Source organism: Athalia rosae, chromosome 1 (genome assembly GCF_917208135.1).
Source record: "Athalia rosae chromosome 1, iyAthRosa1.1, whole genome shotgun sequence".
NCBI lineage: Eukaryota > Metazoa > Arthropoda > Insecta > Hymenoptera > Athaliidae > Athalia > Athalia rosae.
Genome location: NC_064026.1, coordinates 16017375 through 16040143, shown reverse-complemented (window position 1 = coordinate 16040143; position 22769 = coordinate 16017375). Strand labels below are relative to the sequence as shown.

Genomic DNA, 22769 nt, shown 5'->3' with positions numbered 1-22769 from the left:
GGTAATTATGATCAGCCGCAAACGAAAATATAATAATTTCTTGCATATTTGCGTTCAAATTGGTATTATTTTCATGGTTTACTTATTTATTTGAAATTTATTAAATGTCCAGACCATGTTTAGATGCGTTTAAGTGGCGGTAGAGCGGGTCGTCGACAAATTTGCCCTTCGCGGAGTCGAGGCCTAATGATAACAAAATTTTGTAACAAAACTTCTCTATTGATTGATCAAAGGGTATCTGTCAACTGGGTTATGAATTTTACAACCTCTGGATGATAATACGTTAGTGGCGCGTGAATTTGGCTGCGAGTTCTATGGTCGCGGGGTAAAATTAATTTGTCGCGGGGTGTCTGCCTTATCCGCAGCTTGTTTCAACGATCGCAGGTAGTCGGCAGGTGGGCATTTGTTATAAATCTTTAGTTTCGGTTGTTATCGCGAGATGCCGTTAGGGTTAGTAATCGTTGAGTACTATGATAACGTGTGCCCACTGTCAATCTCGTGTACGGCGAGGTCGTTGTGTCGCTAGTAAATTTTCCAAAGTAATATAAAAACGTACGGTATTTACGCGAGTATTAAAACGGTCAATAGCGAAATAGTTGCTCAGTGATAAGGTGAGGTTATTCGAATCGTTAGCGAGTGTGTACATCTGTTTGTTTTATCGTGATATATAATCGGTTTGACGGGTGAAGAAATTTTTTCGCGTGGCAGCCATATTTTCGTCACATGCAACCTGTTGTTTTGAAAGCGTGGCGGAGTGAGTGCAAGAGTGCCTGATTCCTAGACGTCAAAAGGAGATTCCGGAGATCAGAAGACGTCCCCCAGGATGAACGGGTAAGCCTGATAAGCTCTTATCATCTAATCGACCTAACCTAGTCTAGTCTCGCTACTCCACGTGTGGCTAATAGTTGCTCCGATTCTGCGTACAAACCTGACAATTTTTCATCTCTTTCTCTCCCTGTTTCGTCATTTCGCGTGTCTTTTTTACATCCGCGGTACCATACCAACAGAGGACGTCTTACTGCTAATATTAATTTATTTTATCCCCGTTTGCTGAAATTACCCCACATCTGACGGCAGTTACGACTCTTACTGCTTCAAAAACCTCATGCTGAAATTATCGAAAATATCGTTCAACAATTGCTGTACAAAGAGAGACATTTCTCGCAGTTTTCTATGAATTATAACCGCCACTTCTCGAGCCACCTGTATCTATACGCGATTATATTTGAAACTTGGACGTTAAGATCATTTGAATTTTACGGCCCATCCGGCATTCGACCTTCTATTCTCCGCCATTGTTTTTCCAGGAATCACCTTTATGTATCCATAAGGAATTACCTACGGAAGCTCGTTACTCTGTATTATTGAAAATCGCTTCGCGGTAAAGTGGTAAAAATAATAGGTGCGCTTCTATCTGCATGGGAACTAGCAGAGAGCTTCGCTTCGTACCTTCTACGGAGTTAAAGTAAGCACTAAAAAACATCAGTATAGGTTTACGAATATTATGATATCTACGTCTACAACTTCGACGGTAGAAGGATACTTACTTTGCAATGGATATGGTTTCCGTTATCTCTTGTTATCGTTGTGAAAACGATACTCCACCTTCGCATCTTCGATTTTTCAAACCAAACCGCCGGGTCGGCCGCGCCGCTGTAATTCCCAGTAGTGCGATTCGTACCGATTGCAAAATTTCATTACATAATTTACAATGCACATATTTTCCCTGTATATTTTCAGAACAAATTATCGAAATTCGAGACCTGTAGATCGATTATTACGGTAGAGGGAATTTCAGGATTTTGGCTCCCGAAATCAATTAGGCATGCGAGAATATCAGCTCCGGGCGTGAACGCGTACAACAGAGGCGTCGTCATGTTAACGGCAAATAACAAGAGTCGCATCTCGGCGTCTAAAATCTAAAATTATCCTCATGTTGAGAAACAACAGCTCGATTGTTCTAAGATTCTATACCTACGAACGAGGATGTTTTAGCTTCGATTTTATCCTCCGGCGAATCATATAAACAATCGATTTTACCCACAGTCCCAAATTTTTTTTTTCATTATCAATTTGACATTCACATAACAGCTACAAAGAATTCGGCGAATAAAACTCATTGTGACTGAATATGCAAAGTGGAGCGCATTTCAACCGATGGTATATGTACCTAATTCGTTTTCATATAATTACATTACAGGGATTAATAATGCGTGCTTTGAATCTCTCAAATGTTAATTGACTCTATCCATTAGCTAGTTCGTTCGTTAGCTCCTCGACGACGAATTCACGAGTCTATCGATTCTCGGGTGTACGGTAGGTACACAGATGCATAGATACACACGCGTGTTTGTACGAGGCGACCCGATAGCTCGGGAAAAATCCGACCGCGGATGTCGCGAAATGAGGAGTGAAACAATTACAAAAACAAAGAAAAAAAAAAAAGATTACCTCTCGTGGCTCAACGACATTGTCATGCACCGTACGATTAATCGTGCGCAACACAGTACGGAGAGAGATGTTTATGCGGATATGTTTTTCCTACCTTGTTTAATTCTTTTTTCTGTTGAATGTATGATTTTAGTAAAACAGCACGCGACGGTTGCCGCATTTGGCTTTTAAGTAAACGTACGTAAGGCGTGGCTTGACAATTAGCCACCATTAGCCAGTAGCCACGAGCGGTCGGTCGCCGCTGGTCATTGGCCAGTTGAACCAAAGCAACGAGTGCTGATAATAACTCCGGAAGAATTAATGCTCATTATCTTACAAAGTCTCCGCGCATGCAGGAAAGACTATTGGCTTGCTCTTATCGCTAACTGAGTTACGCTGACCATCAACGAGCGCTAAACGTTCATTTTTCACGATGTCGTACGCATTGCCGTTTCTAAAGTTATCGTTATTACTCTGTCACATCTGCGACGGTTCTGGCGTGTATTTTATCGTTTCTAATCATGGTTCATTATTAATTTCTTATTTCCATTTTATAAATTCCGTCGCACGATGGTTTTAGCCAACGATGCTTCGATACGGTGTTTCGCGTATCACGTCGTCATCACCATCATCGTCGTCGTCGTCATCGCAGTATTATATTTTTTCAAGTTGGTTGCTATATAATGCTAAAATTATTCCTCGGTTTAACGATGTCGTTTTGACGATAATAGACCTCTCCCGTCATTCCTTCGTGGCAGAATGCCACCGAATGCTCGCCTATCTTCATCCGACTAGTTGCAGCAGTTTCTCCGTACGTACCCACGTATCCACAGTCTATCCTATATTATACCTTTCTACGTCTACTCACTTACACCGCCGCTATATCGCTCACGTGAAATGATCTCGTCCATACCTCAGAGGAATTCCGCAAATATCGTACTCCTTACCTTTATATCTATACCGTACAACCTAGTCGGGGAGGCGATCGATCAAAACGTCAGCGAATCAGTCTGTATGTCAACCGCTACGAAGCCGGCCGAATGCACAGCGATCCATACGTTATAACTCTAACAACGGGGGATCAATTCAGATTTTCTTCAGCTATGTATAGAATCGCTTTGTATGAACTCGACTTCGTCTATTCTTAAGCAATAATCGTCATAAATTTTTTTCTTTCTTTTCTTGAAGGACTTCAAGTAAACGAATGACTTGCAACGGTATGCGTCACGTACACGATATACCCATATGCACCCAACGCGAGAAAGAAAATTTTATTTCCATTTTTTTTTTTTTCAAAGTCAATCAAAAAATTCAGTGTTCAAATTACGCGTACGCGGGTGCTCCCGTTCTAATTACAATGGATTTACCCTATACGCAGCGATAGATGAAGCCGTGTAAACGTATCCCTCGTTATACTATATAGATACATGAAACTTCGCATGAAACGTACAGAGTATTCGGGGGAGGGGGCAAGTATGGCGGTGATGATATGCTTCGCGATATTCAGCGCGTATACCTATAGTCCAGTCCTCCCGTGCATGTATTTACCTGTACACATGGATAAAGAGATAGACTTATACGTTTGAAACGTAGAGTATATTACACGTATGTAATGAATTTACGTATATATGTATATATATATATATATATATACATATGTATACATGTATCGATATGAAGCAGGAACTGTATACGATGAGCAGCGCGAACAACCTATGAATATAATTTCAGGATTGCGCGCGTGTTTCTGGTTGCTGCACCCGCGGGATGTCGCGGGGGTGTCGGAGGGGAAGGAGTTTAGGGGGGGGGGGGGGGGGGGGGTTGAGATTGCCCGTTGCATGAATACCCGGTGATTGCCGACGGTGTAGACAGGGCATGACGGGTACACTGCAGGATGCGCCGGTATATATATATATAGGTACGGTATCTGTACACATGTATAGGTGTATATATATATATATGCGGAGGATATATAAGCTGATGGGTAACTCGCTGGGCAATGGGTCCAGCACTGGGGTAGTGACCGGTGCAAACGGTTGCCGGTTCAAATTACCTTTCGTGCCACGAGTATTATCGTGCCCGGTTCACCGGCGTATACCACCGCCGATGTAACCGTCGCTACCAATATTATATATACCACCGTTCGTACGGGAACCCCCGTACCCGCTACAGTATACCGACTGCAAAACGGACCTAGATTATTAAACTTTTTGACATTATGTACACACGTGTAGCCGTGTGCGTGATGTATATGCATATACCTGTCCTATGTACGGCGTATTCGTCGTCGTGGAACACACGAACCTCCGATCGTCATGTGTACGGTAGATGAGTGTACTACACCCGTGACGCTGTCGCCTCGATTCAATTCGTCCGAGTCTTTGCAATGTACTTTTTGTTCGAAGCTCGCGCGACGCTCATGAGATAATTTATCAATACTATTCGAGTGATACGCGAATTTTTCAAATTTTTTTTCACCCAACGAATCGCTCGCACATTCGGTCGCCAAATGACAAACGAAACTTCTATCCATTTTTTCCATCGGTATAACACAATTCACGATACCTGTAACTTTGTCAATGTTCAACTTGCAAATATAACGGAACTTGTGATCAGTGTTCGTTTAAACTCGACCCCTTGACAAAGTCTACAGCCCTTCAATTGAAAATATTCACCGTATCACCTGTACGCTTCGACATTAAGAAAATTCGTGTGTAAACATGAAGGAATTGTTGTATTCTTTGGTGGCGCCTATACTATGAATCGAATTTCGAAATAATGGAATTTGTGGAATGTCACAACTCTGCAGACGACGATGACCGAGTTTTCTGTTCTCGTGCACCTTGCCTCGATCGCCGATGTTTTAAACCTTTTCTTCGAAAGGTTTGATAAAAAACGAAAAAAAAAAAGAAAAGAAACGAATCGAATACACGCGACGGGGATGATAATTCTATACCGGAAATAATCTGCACTGTCGCATTGTACATGCGATGTATTACAATTATGGTGGACGGGATTGTTGGTCGGGTGATGTATGTATATCTGTTTGAGTAGTCGGTCGCGTACGTGATGATGTACGCTTTATTCCTTCGGGAAAAGCGAACCATGCATTATTATAATGCGAATAACATCGTACGCACACGTTTACCGGTTAACATTGTCAGGCGACACGTTACAATTTGCGCTCGATTGTCATTTGAAGGCTTTCAGCGTCACTCCAGGCTGATGCCCTACAACCGACGTGCGTTATCGTTTCCTATCGCGCAATTTACAAAGTATGTATATTTAATGTACCGCGTAAATTCGAAATCGCCACGTCCATACATCGTCGCTTGGTTAATAATCCGCTAATTCTATCCAACGCAATAACACGTATATCTTCAGATCACGATGATTCGTAACTGAACGTGAAATTAGATCCGAACGTAGAGTAACACGTGGCGATAAGTCACAGGACTTAACCACGAGTAAAGCTCGCTCTCTCATTCACCTGTCCCCGTATCCCTGTACGCGAGCGTGTAGATAACGTTTTGACGAAATGACGAGAAGATATCGCCATATTGGATAAACACCTTTTGGCACAGGTGTTCGAAAGGTATATCCTCTGACCGCCGTGCGTCGCTCTAACATGGGTCTTGCGATGGGGTAAATTCATAGCAGGTGCGTCGATCAAAAGCACCGGCAACCGCAATGTGGCGATCCTCCTGCCGCCGCTGGTGCGACCTTGCACGCGGCACATCTCATCTGAAAATACCGCACCGTGCTCACCGTGTGTCTTACCGCTACCAAATTTACCCCGATCTTTATCGATGCCCACGCCATTCTACGGTCTACAGTTTGTGCGTTACACCGATGACAATTTATTCGTATTATCCATCGACGCGCGTATACGTGTCGGATACAGATGCGACGGTGTCAAACATTTCGTCCGTGCATGGAAATTATCTTCGCGCTAAGCTCGATACCGGGGACTACATGTACCGGTGCGGGCAGACGTTGTTATTTTGACGACGGTAGCGTCGATGCGACACCCTAATTAAAGCCGACATGATCCCTTAATTTCATCCCACCTCATAAACTACGACAACCGGTGCGACCGTTGATTATCATACAATATCATTTTCGCTCTGTCTGTGCGTAATCATTACGCGCAACAGGCGCTGCGGATGAAATAATTTGGATAGAAAAAAAAAAAAAAAAAAAAAAAAGATTATGCGCCATCGGTCGTCGTTATTTTCTACATTCTAATCAACGCGCTGCACTGATTACCTCGTCTAATAACTGCGCGCACGTATAATGTGTATAATTACACTGACGTTGAGAATTAATTGATTATTTATTTCTTGAATAATTTATATATTTAATTCGGGGTAAATTAGAGTCGTTTATCGGTATACGTGTATACATATAACTGTTTGTTATTGCCGATCCGACGCAGTATGGAAAGCATGTTAAAATTGGTCCATTTGTTTAATCGTTTATTGCGGCTGGTTTATAACGACCATGTACAGCAGGGCGATATTGTGTACATTATTATCGGACTTGTGATTTTATCTGATCATGTGTAATTCCAGCTTTACACACGGTTTAGTCGTAAGTATTAAGCTCTAGGTATACATACAGCGTTATATATACCTATACACGCGTAATGGTTACGCGTATGTGCAATCAGGTATATGTATTCGATAGTTAGGTACGATAACAAAATGCGGTGGTGAATATATGTATATATCCGCAGAATCGGCCCGTACGCCGAATGCGCATATACATGGGACATTTCGTGTCAACTCGATCCGCATTATCTAATTCAATTCCCCGTAAATTTTTCGGATTTCATTTACGAAATTTATGACGGTGACTGCGGGCCCACAACTTTCGTAACGTCGGAAATTTTTATTTATTTTTTGTTTTTTCCATCACAATCCGAAACACGAGCTTCTATTTGAAATTTTTCAATCATTGCCATATGCATTTCACCTAGAATTATCGACCTTATTTCGATCATGTCGAGGTAGAAAAATCGTGGCAGCTCGTTACGTTTTTCGAAAAATTTTCAAAACGAATCGACAACCGTTCGGAGCGAATGGTGAATAATTTTTTTGGCCGTCCGAAAAAAGCGTAGTAAATTAGTTCGTTTGTAAAAAAAATTGGGAGGAAACAACAGAAAATATGAATATATTTTTTCATACCGAGGACTTGGTACAGGAGTTAAAATGGATAACCCCATAGGTATACCGGGGTGGTCGTCGAGGGTATGGGGCAGAGAGGGAAACGGACGTCGCGGAACAGGTGAACCCCTCACGTGTTCTCGCAATGAATGGGTCAACAACTTCCAATCAATTGATTATTATTTGTTATCGATCCCTAATCCACCCCCGTATGAACGTGTACATCCGAGCTGCACACGCTATACATGGGTACGTACGCGAATACATACGTATCTCGTTACCGAGCCCATTGTAGTTGGTACAGCGAAGCCCGGTCGTATTTGCGACCGAACACGCTCTACAGATGCAAACACTAAAACACCGAGTCTGCACTGTAATGCATTTACCTTGACGGTGCATCTGCGTCTGTATACCCGTATACGTAAGCTATCGTATTTCCTTCGTGCCGCAGGAAAACTGCTGCTGGACTATATTTTTTCATACATACACATGTGTACAATATAGAACTCCACGTTGCGTACGTTTTCAGAGTTAAGTGGATTTCGAAATTTGCGCTTTTTTATACACATCCAATTACATTTTTCGAAATATATGCACATCCCGCACGCGACCGTTATACCGTTCATTTTTTTCCTCTCGCAATTTTCCGAGCTTTTTTTTTTTTTCTTCTTTGCAGATGTTGCAAAATTTTCCTGCATTTTCTGCTCCTGCACCGCACGAGTTGATACTATCCAAGCCAATTATATTGATAATCCGCGGTCGCAAATAAATTTTTTTCCTACCACCGCGCAAAGTTAAATTAACTTTATGTGGATTCGTATCTCGAGAATAAAAGAAAAAAAAAAAAAAAAAAAAAAAAAAAAAAAAAAGAAATGAAAAAAAAATAGTCACTTAATCGTATTTTAGGACGATAAAAAAAAATTCGCAAAAATTTTTACGCCGCCCGAGATAAAGTGCTCTTCAAGTGGGAAGACCGGAGTAATGAATCGCCCAATTGCAACGAACGTCTAATTTCTTTTTCTCTTCTCCCAAGGGATATTTGTTTTCCGCGGCTACTGTTAGGGCCTGTCAAATATGTGCGTGTAAGTGAAGTTGTCCGAATTAAAGGGGTTGCGCGCGCGCGGTGTCTGCCGATGTTTCCGCCAACGTTCGACTTCACGTATACGGTATATCCTATCTCGCTAAATTTGCCGTTCGTTTGTCTCCCCGTATTGCGTCGTATAGAAACGGCGAAACAAAGCTCAAAACTGCTTTTTAATCCGGTTTACTCCGGGCTTATTCGGTTTGCCGTACAGCCGGTGCTCCGGGCTTATTGCGCGCGGAGCGTAAAGTGACGAAAACCAAAGCGGAGCGAAACGAAGTTGAGAAGGTCGCGCTCCTGCAGCAGCAGCAGTTGCACCGTCGATATCAATAACGTGTGTTTTGCCGGCCCTATTATAAGTTTTATACAGGTGAATGCAGTTCGAAAGCGCGAGTAAAGAATCGGGGAACGAAAAAAAAAAAAAAAAAAAAAAAATTAATAATAATGCGATTCTATCTGTGACCGCGCCTTTTATTCCTCGTGAATTAACATTTTTTCATATAGTCACATAAAATTTATTCGTCGACTTATTTCACTCTGATATGCTCGGATAAGGTACAGGTGCATGGTTCAAATTTTAGAATCAACTATGGCCGTGTAATACACATGTATACGTATGTTTATATATGATAAAATAATGTTATCTTTTCATTAAATAATTTCAAATATCCTCGAGTATGTTGTGATAGTAGGTAAGTGTATACCCGGTATAATTTTTTTTACATGGTATAAAAAAATGCGCACACACCTGCCGATCTAGAAATTAACGGTCGTTCGGACCTCGAGTCGTTAGGGCGAAGGAATTCAAATTTTCGTCCGTTAGAATTAGACCTTGAAACGCGAAGTAGCTGTCGTGGGGATTTGAGGGGTTCTTTTTTTTTTGTCTTCTATACGAGTAATGAAAAGGGAATAAGGAGTAAATTATCGCTCGTACATTTGTCTTTTTTGTATGAAATTTTTTATTTTTTTCTTCCCCCCCCCCCCCCCCCCCCCGTTTGCGGGTCCTCGAGTTTTCGTAGACCTCGATGCAAACGACTTAATGATCCGCCTTTCCTAACTACCTACCTACGTACGTATCTACGGATGCGATTTAGGTATACCGGTGACTTTTTTCGTGTCAGAATTATTCGACTCGCCGCGGTGACACGACAACACGGTATACCTGTAGGACGTACGTATTCGTATACCTATATGTATACCTGTGTATGGACGAACAGGAAAGTGTATACGAAGGGCGTGTAATTGGGTTCCTTTGATCTCCGAATGATGAATCCACCCCAACTATAATGCGATATGTTTATGCGTAAAATATTACTATACCTGTGTATGTACCACTACATTTGATTCGTCGCACAAATTCGCATCTATATCCACATGTATGTACGTACGTACGTTCTTCCGACGACGTAATTTTTCGAGGCATAAATTTTATAGCTCAATTGAAAAAAATATAGCGACGGAGTAAAACCGCGATACGAATTATTGTCTATATCGGCGGATCGATCTCACGTGTACCTATCATGCGTGCGGCAGTGCGTGAGATTTTCATTCAACATTCGCACGGGATATCGATGTGTTACACGATACAGAGGAATAGAGGTATCGTAATTCTCTGACGATTGATGTGCGGTAATTTTAGAACGTGTATCGTAACGGATGTGATCTGCGTTCTTATAGCTGATAGATTCAGACGTCGTCGACTGTCCCGGTCGCACGGTAGCTCTACGCCATTAATTTGTAATGTAAATATCCAGAGCCCGAGGTTGAGCTAGCGGTGACTAAAAATTGGAAAAAAAAAAAAAAAAAAAATGGTACGAAAAATGAATAAACACGGCGAAAAAGAGAGAAAAAAAAAAATCACCAAGTCCGCACCAGCAACAGCGATGCGGTTGGTACAGTCCGCCGTGATTCTGGAAATATTTATGTACCGTTCTCCTATTGTGAAAAAATTATATTATCCTTGTACCGCACGCGATATTGTATCGTCGAAATATCATATTACTGTAGATTATATTCAAACCGTGGCCGTTTTCTGCGCGCGGGATACGTTCCAGCTGCAGCAGGATTTTATAATTATTTTTTAGAATTAATGTGAAAAAAAACGAAGAAAATTGTTTGATTTTTTTTTTTTTTCGTTCTCTCTATTACTTGTTTTTCGGTTCACCAAAAATACGTATATATACGTGTATTGAGCCCAGTTGAAGCTGACAATGTCACCCGTAGAGGTGGGGAAAAAATTCAATAACAATTATGCCGTGCTATTATAAATTTATAAAAAATTATATTTGTCGACGATGAAAAATATCTGGTTATTTTCGCCAAGGACTGTACGGGAGAATGCGGTGTGGCTAAAACCGTGCAAGTTGAATATCCACGTTCAGGAATATATTGTTGATTTAACATATTCTGCGCCCGCCGTTTTACCCGATTATTTCATATTTTATTTTACCTCATTTCGTTCGCGTTTATTTTATTCATTTTTCGTATCTCAAAATAGTTCCGCTTTATTTTCTCCAATCTCCTTCGTCTCTCATTTTATTCAGGCATTACCATAATTCTATTCGATCTTATTCATTTATTTGTTAGTTTTATCTACGAACTTGGTCCTCGGTAATTCTTTGTACAAAAACCGAATCAACTCGCCCCAGTGACGAAATAAACAAACAAACGAATGAATAAATATGTATATTTAAAAAAACGAAGAAGCCTAAGAAGTGAAAATTATGAAAAAAAAAAATCGTAGTCTAATATATGTGAATTATATCATACGGAATCATCCCACGGTTATAATCTCTGGGGTATTTTCGTCGAAATCTCCGTCAGTCGAGTCGAGTTTCGTCGCGGCCACGGCCTGGCTTATAATAGCTTAGAAGGGTGGGTTAGGTTATAGTTGACGTTAACCGGCCGATGTGAAAAGATTATAGAGGGGATCGCGTGGAGTAGCCGGTAGACGGTGGATTTCTTCAGGGAATCCTCTTGCCGCGCAGATTTCTCTCCAACACCTGTACAACGTCCACGCAGGACTCGGGCGGGGAGTCTACAGCCCTTGAGATCGGAACGGAGCTTCGCTAATGCATACTAAGAACCCGCACGAGCTCAAATACGAAATTCTCATTCTTATCCCCTACGTACGGAGCCCATCCGAGACGCCTCTGTAATAATCTTATCGCATGCACGATCGTCGCTTCTTACGGTCTAACAGGTTTTCGTCACTATACCTCCTTATATATAATATGACGCGATACCGAAAATCATTCACTCTTTAACGGATTTAAGCACCACGGGTACAGTACGTATTTTTGTCTACTTTATATAGTTTTTGAGGTTTTTTTTGTTTCTTTTTTTTTCAAGTGGATCAAATACCTGTACACACCTGAAGGCGAATAAAAAAAAAACTAAAATAAGAGAAAAGGAGACATACGATGGAAGGTTCTCTCGACTGTCGGGATGTTAAAAGTATATATATGGGGGTGAATTTTGTGCCGTTAAAAATTTGCATTTTAATCGTTTATTCTACAATAGATGGTGCGCATATAGGATCGAGTCGCGGGCCACTGCCTCAAAGCTTTCGCAGGCGTAGATCGAACCCGGAAGAGAAGCGTCCTTTGCATTTCCGTTTGAAAAAGTGCACTTTATGCCGTTGGTAAAATAATTGAAATTAAAAAATCAAATTAAAAAGTAGACAGATGCGGAAGAAATCAATTATACCGTTGAAGATGCTGCGGACGACGGACGTCGGTGCGTTGTAAGATAATTTTTTGTTTTTTTTTTGTTCGAGTTCCGTTAAAAAAAAAAAAAAAAAGAAAAATAGAAAATAGAAAATTTGATTGAAAATAATTTTTCGAAATTAAATATACATTCCATCACGTTTCGACGCGAAAAACTTTTCGGCGGAAGTCGAAACGATGATGAGAGCTGCATGAAAAAAAAAAAATTGGAAACATTGAAATTGCTGAAAATTAGTTTCGCGAGTATAATCCCCTGCATATATAGAAGCTCTTGTAATTCTCGGAGGATGTTAAAGTTGCGTTGATTTAATAATTGAATACGGATTCGGAGGTACCTTCGGGGTATCCTTTTGCATAGGATCTTCTACGCCGAAGCACGAGACGGTATGTATGTACGTATATAGTAGTAGGTCGGTAGATACGTAGGTTACAGACACGCGGTCCAAGTAAATTCGTACCCTTTATACACGACCGAATGTTCATTACCATCGTATTTCCTTAACTTCCGGTCGTCGCGGATGTGGACTGGAGGGATCGAGGACCTTTACAATAATCGGATTTCCATTCCGATTCCAATAACATAATAATTCGTCCATATAACATATATACGGCCCTAGCGACGGCGACGAGATCGTGACGGAGATCGACTTGGCCCTAAGGGCCTACTGCCCGCTACTTTCGAGGGTCAAAGGAAGGAAGGAAGGAAGGAATCGCGAAGGGAAAGGAGACCGAGGGGTGTGGGATGCGAGGAATGTGATTGGGAAACGTCGGAATTGTTCATTAAGTACCATATAAATTAGCCACGCGGACTAATAAACACCCCCACACGTACACACCCACCGTATGATATCTGCTCCCGAGTTTGACGGTCTCGCTCTACTCACCGACTCTGCTTTACTGCACGTGTATAAATTCGCAGCCGACGGGTGGTGCGACCCGGGCAAACGTTTCGCTTGTGATTTCCTTCGTTCGGACCTCCATCGCGATTTCTCATCAGACATCGTAATGGAAAATTTTGCCGCATACCCGATGCGCCCGGCACCCGCACGTCGCCTTACGTCGCCAAACTACGAAGGTCGTTAGAAAACGTCGTAATTATCATCGTCGCTCCTTCATTTCTATCAATTTGCATTTTGAACGCCCGTTCGTTTAATCCGTTTACATACCGATGGCGAATTTCGCCGGCGTACTCGATTCAGAGGATTTTGGCGCACGAGTCGCGCGGTGCGCAACCAACCACCCACCCTGCACCGCCACCGCCGGCGATAAGATACCTTCGAAATATGAATAAAACAGGGCTCTCCGTACACGTCCATCTCGTATGTAGATAGCCCGTACTTGTAAATGCATGGCTCTGACTACATCACACCCCCCTCCCGAATCCGTCGACGTGAGATTATCCGAGGGTACACCTCTACGTAGGTGTACCGTATACACCTGGAAGAACCAGAAGGGTGTAATCAACGTTTTCTTCATAACGTACGCGCGTTATCAATCGGTGTTTCGCAGTGTCGAAAAATCATTGAAATGGGTTGAAAACTTTGTTAGTCTGCCGCATGCGACATCTCACGACCCAGTGACGCGGACTGCACAGAGATAGTCGTAAGTTCTGGTATATAACAGCGTTCCGAATATGGTCTTGCCAGACAGCCCTTGAGCATTGTAGGTAAAACTTTGTACTCTGCTCGGCAGGTGTACACGTGCCCCCCGTAGACTACCGTCATTGTTGTACCGCGTATACCTATGTACAGAAGCGTGATATCTATCTTTTATATTTTGCATATTCCACGTAGTCTCGACTTTGTATTTTTTCGACGTTTTCTCGTCTTTTGCTCAACGATACTTCAGCTAGTTTTCTCTCTATCGACGAAAAAAGTAAGTGATTATTTATCAACTAAGTATGAATACGGATTCCCCTATAATACTGAAATAATCAAATCAGTGGGATCGAAGAAGCGCGATGTCTGTGCGCGCGGATAGAAACAATGGAACGAAGGAAATGGGGAAAAGTTGAGAAATACGATGAAACAATGAATAGAATAAAAATGAAAATTCGCTCGGAGTCGAGGGGGGGGGGGGGGGGGGGGATGGGTGATCGTGGTGTGGGTTGCATGCGCGTCGTGTATGTAAACACCGTATTGAAACCTTATTTGCGGTTTTAGCTCCGTGCAATCCATCGCGGTCGATGTACGAAATTACTTCGATTCCAAATTCCGGTGGTATCGATACATTTTCAGCTGTGTTACACTATGTACAATTCACGTAGGCGTATACTATACAGTAAATACACGCGCGGAAATAGACAACCCTACTCAAATATTTATTGTAACCAATTTGGTAATGCTTTTCAGATATATATCTGGATGCGCTTCCCACATTATGTTCAAGACCTCACGTGTTGTTGCCGCGGCGGCGGCGGTGGCGGCAGAAAAAAAAAAAAAAAATAATAATAAAAATAACCGAACAAATAACGATCGAATGGATAAATTGGATACGTTGAAATCCACGAGTTAGAAAACTCACAAAAATTCGTCGTTAGTAAATTTTTGAGCCCCGAAATCGCCTAGATCGTGCTTCGGCGAATGTAGTGTCCTTTTTCGGAAGACGTCGTCGCGTATTCGAATCGTTCAAAATACGGGCGATGAATTTTCCGTTGACTGAAATGGCGCGCGCGCCCTTAGGCCCCTTCTCCGGGCTAACTACCATCCCTAATTAACCTTGTAATGAGAGAGACAACGGCCTTTGATATTTAATCGCGTTTAACGCAAGCAACCGACCGACTACAAAACGACTGACAGTCGGTCCAACTCCCGCTCTCTACCGCACTCAGTTTTAATTCTGTTTGTCTCGCAAAGACCGACGCTCCCCCCCCCCCCCCCCCCCCCCCCCATCTCGTCCCACCTCGTCAGGGATTATAATACTACACGTTCTTCCTTCCTTCCTTCCTTCCTTCCTTTCTTCCGCTTCCTGCTTACCCCTTTCTTCCTCTTATGTTAAAATATATGGACACATTAATGTGAGTACAAGTTTCGTTTTCCCGATCGTCAGTCGATGTGATTACTGCAGTAATTTTGTGTTTCGTACAACAATCTACAGTCATTGGTTTCGTTAAAAGAGTTTATCACTCTATACTTTCGGAGCGTATCTAGAATTATTCGAACTCTCCGCGTACGCTTAAGATTTGAAAAAATTGTTGGATACTGTTCGTTTGAAAAATTCAATTTCACAGTTTGTAGGTACATACACACAATGCGGATATTGTACTGCAGACTATCGATTGCCCGGGGTATGTAAATACATCGGTTACGTTCATTTCGAACTTGATCGCATGGCTAATATGCTATGAAATATTTACATGAAATTTTCCACAGCTTTCATTCATCGTTTCATAAACTATTCAACGATTGCTGCGACGTTAATACCCGAGCAGATGAAACGATCAATAATTCTCTCGATAAATTTTTCTTAAAAGTGAAAACATTAATTGGAGAATTCATATACCGTGTACATACATATACACACGGCTGACCATAACGCGATATTTTATATCGATCGTAAAATATAATCAATCGTTTTTATCGATAAATCTCAACGTTACGATACCCACTACCTGCGATTCATTATTGCTTTTACGGAGATTTATTATTATCTGAGTGAAAAACAGTGTCGTACTTTCGAGTAACGTTGATTCAAAATATGAAAAAATATGACATGGTTTTCAAACTCCTGATGGTCGTTACACCGATTAGAGGTATAGGTATAGAATTTCCTTTTTTTTTTTTTTTTAAACCCGCTTGTTAGCGAAATTCTAAAATCCCGTATCTATATATATATGTACGACCAGGTTCTGCTGCTCAATTTTATTTTTTTCTCCTTCTCCAATCGCACAACTAACGTGCAGTTCAATCGCAAGAATCGTCAACAACGGTGAGAAGTCTTCGACTTTTTTTTCATTTTTTTTTTCTCTCTTTCTCACCCGTTTTACGAAGTATCGAGAAAAGGGATACGAATAGTGATGTGAAATTCTTCCATAGTTTTTTGTTATATATAATGCGCATGAAATTCCGCGACATTCGACAAAGTGGTGGGGACTCGTGAGCGAGTCGCGTTCGCAGCCGGAGAATTTCGAATCTCTCTTACGAGACCTATTTGACTCCCTTCCATTCTCTCGTTTCCCTTCACCCGCCGTCCCATGGGGAATAGAACAGCACGCGACACGGCAATCACCGAATGATCGTGAATCGTGGAAAAGTGGCACGGGAAGAAATCCACATCCTCCGGGCTATACATATTTAGGTATATACGCGACTATGTACATATTCGAAAAAGGGGATGAAAATGGAACGGAATTCTTAGCGTACACTATACATACACCGCTTTGCCAAATATTATGCGTATACATACATATATCAACGAACACTGAATATTTTTGCATGAATTTTCGCAAGGGTTTCCTACACGCATATGCTGCCCCGAAAAAAATCCCCATTTTTATACATATTTATATATATATATGTAGATACATATGTAGATACATACCGGTGTACGCGGCGTTACGCACGAAAATTTGTAACGGAAATCGGTCGATAAGAGAAATACGGAGGAAAGGAGCCAGGGCGAGAAGGCTGGAGGTTCGGATTGGAAGGATCACTTTTTTTTCCAGGTTTCTGTCATCTTTTTCCTTCGAAATTGTCGAGGAAATTGTTGATGAGTTTCCGTTCGATTCGCGGTCGTCTTTAGATGCGCATTTTTTATTCCTACATTTCCAGCCGTTTGTCTCGATTTTTTTTTTCTTTTTTTTTCTTTTTTTTCTCTTTTTTTTTCTTTATACAATTCGTACAACATACGAAAACTCCGTTGTTCTTGGTTTTTCAAACTTCTGTTCGCGATTTTTTTTTTCCCCCTCGGTATTTGCTTGGTTTAACCTACTTACCCTTCGCGAATTGAAAAATTGTCTTTGTACTTTTACTCAAATGACACTTTGTCGATACTTTTCAGTCCCCGAACGAATTATGTATTTATACGTCTGCAGTCCCCGCGGCGACGTGGAAAATTCGAGAGAAATTAATGAAACACTACAAAGGCACAAAGAGTGGAAGGGGGAGAAGAAAAAAAAAAAAAAAGGAGAAATGAAAAATAGAAAATAAGAGGACGGAAAGTTGAAAGTAAAAAGAATCGAAAGAAATAAATAACGAAGTTTAAATCCCTTCGAATTAGGACGGTCAAGTCTTAATCCGAGTGGATACCCTCACTTTGCCGGCTGCTATAACCTCCTCCCGCTGCTACTTCAATTCTTGGACTTGAACTTGACCCGTAGCGAACAAACGTTTGGACCCTAATAAACCGCATGGAAGTGAAGAGTTTTTTTTTTTTTTTTTAAAAAAAAAAAAACGAAATTTAATGGTCGCATTTTATTTACAAAATAACCGACGATAAACCTGAGCCGAACACGCGTTACCATCCTTTGTATGCACATATCAATCATTCGATTTATTATATTAAAAATATTCGCGCTTCTCATACCGATTTTTCGTCCGATCTCTCGTCCGATTTTTCAATCGTTAAAGTTTAGTTTCGGCTTTTTCAAAGTTGAACTTTTCATTCGTTGATCGAACGTCAATTTTGACCCTCGATTTTCGACAGTATAAGAGTCGGGTGATCCATCTCGATGATTCAGCCGAATTCCATATAGTCGCGGTGTAAACTCGCGTCGCGTTCATTTCTGAAACGCCGACGTCTCTCGATGGCGGGGCCGCCGAGCGGTATCACGAGCTGCAAGATATAATCTCGCGGAAGAGAATCGCCGTAGACGATGGACAGGTTTTGCCGTTGCTCCGCCGCCGGTAGCTAGCAGGGTAAACTGTAACTTTTTAATGAGCGACGCGATGCTGCCGCGCGAGCCTGCAAACTCATCATCCTCGGGGGCTCGGGGATTGAGGTGTACAAGAAATTCTGTACGTATAAAATCGCGCACTTCACCTTCTGGATGTTGAGTTCTAGTTCCGTCCCTTCCTATCTCCTATTCTCTTCCCTTCTTCCTTCTCGCGGTTCGATACACCCAGCCACCCAGCCACCCGGTTCCCCGGTTCCCCGTTACTCTTCTTCCCTTTCGCCCGTTCTTTAACCGGCGTTTCGCCTCCCCTTCGTAAAACTATACCTGTATACACCGCGCGTACACGTCATCGCGTTATTATTTCTTCAAAACGTAGGGCGGTGCATGGGAGAGTTGAAAATCTGATATGCCGCGAGCCCCGGGCGCCCGCGCGCGATGCGCTTGACGTTCTCTTCAAACCTTTGACGCTTGACATCCAGATATATATATATATATACATATATTATAGTATAAATTTTCCTTATACGTATAGGTAGATACCGACAACTATTTCTATATCGATACAACCGCCCGATCCTCCGCAGATGTGCCGACATTTTTTTTTTTCATTCTCCCTTAATACACTTCATTTCGATCGTCACGTACGTTCGTTTTATTCGCGACGAAGGGAAAATAAATTGGATGAAATGGAATTGCGTGTGCGAGAAGCACGCGGCGTAAGACGAGAGCGGCAATCGCTTGAAAATCGATCCTATATCCAAATTATCGGACGACTTATTCTTTGAATATCGTTCCAGTGTTTTTTTTTTTTTTTGGTTTTTTTCTCTCGTACAATGTTATAAATCACTAGGGCCTGCCGTGCGGAGGTGAAAATATTAAACTCCAGGTTTCAATTTGTCGTCTTGTATAGAATTTCGTAGTACTCGACTGTCTTTCGAAATGACGAACGCGTCTTCTACACACACGTAACCCATAAAATGAGCTACGTTCAATGCAACATTGCTTCCATCTTCGAATTACAAACTCCTCGGGGCTCTCTTCTGGTCTTGTGGGGGAAAAAAAAAAAAATAATAAGAAATAAAGAACGAAAATAAGTTAAATAAAATGTAGAAAAAAAAAAAAACGAAAAAGGAAAAAGGAAAAAAAAAAATTAAAATTAAAATAAATAAAGTCGAAGCAAAAAACGGAAAATTATAATAGAGAGGGGAAAAATTTCTGTAGAGAGCCCGAGTTTCGTAGTGTATAAAATCCCCGTGTTTTCTTCTTATTTCGAAAAATCCCTCGGGCTACGGGGGTCGCTCCTCTGCACCGGTGAAACGGCGATTCGCCCTTAGCATTATACTCGCGCAAAACGAACGTCGTCTCGTATAATATTGTGTGTGTGTGTGTGTGTGTATATTTCTTTTATTTCGATGGAAAGGTGAGTCAAATGAAAATGCACCACAAGAGTTTACAGGTATATACTACGCACGTATCGTACACGTAGTCCCGATCCACGTCGTGCGTATTCTTTTTTGAAAATGTTTTTCTCAAAAAGTATATATGTACGTATGTATACACGATTGGCCTAGTTGTACAGTTATAATATGCGTGGTGGGGAAATTTTTTCTATCGAAAATGCATTGTACCTGAATCCTATCTACGTACATTCGGTTACACAGTGTATGTAACCGGGGGCGCGGAGTTTTTTGGAACGGAAAAACGAAGAGAAGATAAACGGAATTCAACCGTTTCTTGCATTCTTCTGTTTTTACATTATTTTTTTGGTTGTTGTCTTAAAGGTAAATGTAACGTCGGGTAGACAGATACATGGGGATGCCGTACGAAGACAAAACGTCGCGGACAGCCTAATTGAAAAAATATGCCTTTAGGGCGAGACGCGTAACGCTCCAATGCGACTCGAGTTTCCGTGATTTTTCTTTTTCCGTGTCTCTTTATCTTCCTTTTTTTCTTTTTTTTTTTTCTTTCAATTTCTCCGCTCGCAAAGCAGATGACGAGATAAAAATTGGAAGGGCCCGGTAATCGAGAAATTTTCCCAATCACGTTAATTGTCCGAAAACTTTGAGGGTGATTAAAAGAAAGAAATCTATACATATATATATATATAATTGAAATGGTAAGATTTATCGAAAAAGTATAAGAGACCATTTTTGTAGAGCATTCACTTTCCTACAGATATTGACCATAGTACGGGCTTAACAAGCTTTTGGTGATGAAACATGACTTTTTGGATATCAAACTGAATTGAAAATAGAAATCGATGATGAGGAGGATGTTCCCATTTATATTAAGAGCCCATACTGGCTGTGTCCTTTCTAAAGGTGCCTAGCAACAAGTTTCTGTGTGTGAGATTAAAAAAAAAAAAATAAGTTTTTTTTGACCCACCCTATATTATATATATGATATATATATATATAAATGATGTATAGAAACTGTAGGTACTTATGTATGATGAATTTCTACCATTCGATAGAATTTCTTTTCGGATTAGAAACTGATCATTTCTGTAAAAGTCGTAGATTTGTATTCGAGGAGTAAAAAAAAAATAAAAAAATAAAAAAAAATTCCCGACCACTGTGCGGATGTCAAATAAACGATTTTTAAAGTTGCGAGAATTGTGCATATTATACTTGTTCGTGGAAATATCGTAGAAATTATTATATAACTTGGTATTACATTCAAATGGAGGACGTCAAGGAGGACGTATAGGGCGCAATTATAACTTTATTAAACGTAAGTAATTCGATTTGTTGTATTCTTTTTTTTTTTTTCTTTTCTTCCTCCTATTCATTTTTTTCTCCTCAACTTATAAATTGAACAGTCTCCTGTACCAGCCCATGCACATATATCATTCCGCGCACCCGACGTTACTCGATAGGTAGGGGAAACTCGGTCGGCGGAGGGCGGAGGGGGCGGAGGGGAGGGGGGGGGGGGTAACACGGGCCAGATTGAATGGTTACAACATTAACGAGTCGGATAAAAGTTTTCTATTACCAATGCAAATGTATTGTAAACCCGGAGTTCTCTCCTCCCCCGTATATCGAATCATATCGCTGCTGCTGCTGCTGCCGCCGCTGCCGCTGTTGCCATCGAGCATAATTCGCAATGTGTCGCGCGGAATCGCGCCTCGATCATCCCCTTAATACTAACGATCCCCACTCTCCGTTCTTTCCATCTACGCGAGTATTAATACCGGTTTACCCACCCATTCTCGCCTCCTAATTTTCCCCATCCCACTCCCCACTTGTAGTATCCCAACGCGGTATTATTATGGATAATTCAAGGTGAAAAAAGTTTACCGTATGAATAAGGCGAAAACGTTAGATATAAGGCGTTATATTTAGGTCACAGGTACGCGCCTACGTGTATACCTAAAAGCGAGCACCCTCCCCTCGTACTTATTATTCATGATTATTCTTTTCCTATCTTTCGTAAGTCTTTCATTTTTTATTCATTCGTATTCCCCTTTTCTCATTACGTGTACGAGCGAAATTTATAACGATTTGAATATAACTAGTTGAATCACCGTCGATATGAGAAACAAATATAACGCCGTAAAAAGTCGCTTATGTCCCCTTCGCCGTCGAATTAACCAAATGGAAGGAGTAAGAAAAAGATGGAAAAAAATCCCACCCTTTCAACTCGGGTCGTGAAAAGGGCGTCGGGTGTATCGAAAGACTTCCTCTACAAAGTGAAGTCGGGCGTACGGTATTTGCATAGGAACCATAAGCATCGGCAACTTCGATTCGAATGGATTGACGACTTACGGAAATTAAGAGGGATTTTATATATATATATATCTGACCTATACACAGATATCTTTAAAGGGACCATTCCACGGTGCGTTCGACCGTGATTCCTGTAGGATCGTCGCGTATACTTTATAATTACAATACCGCTGCAGCAGTCACTGTTCCCCCGGCGATACCGGTTTTCAGATTTATTCGACTGGTATTTCTTCGTTGTTTCTTGTTTTGTTTTTTTCTTTCTTTTTTTCCGACTTCACTCCCGTTGTCTTTTTTTTTCTCTTTTCACCGTCACAATGCTTTTATCTCATCGATATCAATCCTCGTTAGAACTCGGTTCGGAATAAGAGGTAATTCGTAGCTGCGAATCGCACGTTCGAGTCGGAGAACCGCAACAGGTAAATCGCGTGAAAGGGTAAATTTGTACGGGGAGTTTTCTCCTGAACATTTCGTAATCCCGCCGCAGGTTTGTTGATCGAAGGACGTCGCCCCGGTAACATACGTCACATTAGGGCCGATGTATTTCTACGCGTGTGTGGAACGGGACAATGCGCGTCCCCGCACTCCGGTCGTCGATGTCGGCGGTCGTAACTTCGAATGTAATACGCGAGTACGTACACCTGTGACCAGAGTTGCGTCCATTGAACGGTCAACGGGATCATGAGCACATTGTTTCCGACCCGTATCTCCCAGGCACTTCTGTCCAGCTTCAATTATCTAGTTATCGAGTACACGCGGATCGCTAATACTCCCATACATTCCATTTATCATCGCTATATATTA

The 22769-nt window shown here is 41.5% G+C and overlaps 1 protein-coding gene across 4 annotated transcripts in view; it reads left to right on the top strand.

The window, feature by feature from the left end:
* Positions 1 to 475: 475 nt before the first annotated feature.
* Positions 476 to 22769, top strand: part of LOC105690566 (polypyrimidine tract-binding protein 1) — a 296563-nt gene continuing 274269 nt past the window's right edge. For 2 of the 4 annotated variants that reach the window (XM_048656170.1, XM_012408434.3), the window contains exon 1: positions 478 to 831. In XM_048656170.1, the coding sequence (XP_048512127.1) occupies positions 824 to 831 (8 nt within the window). In that variant the 5' untranslated portion in view covers positions 478 to 823. Of the gene's footprint in view, positions 832 to 22769 lie in introns of all 4 variants that reach the window. The other 2 variants (XM_048656159.1, XM_048656165.1) reach the window with 2 other exon arrangements.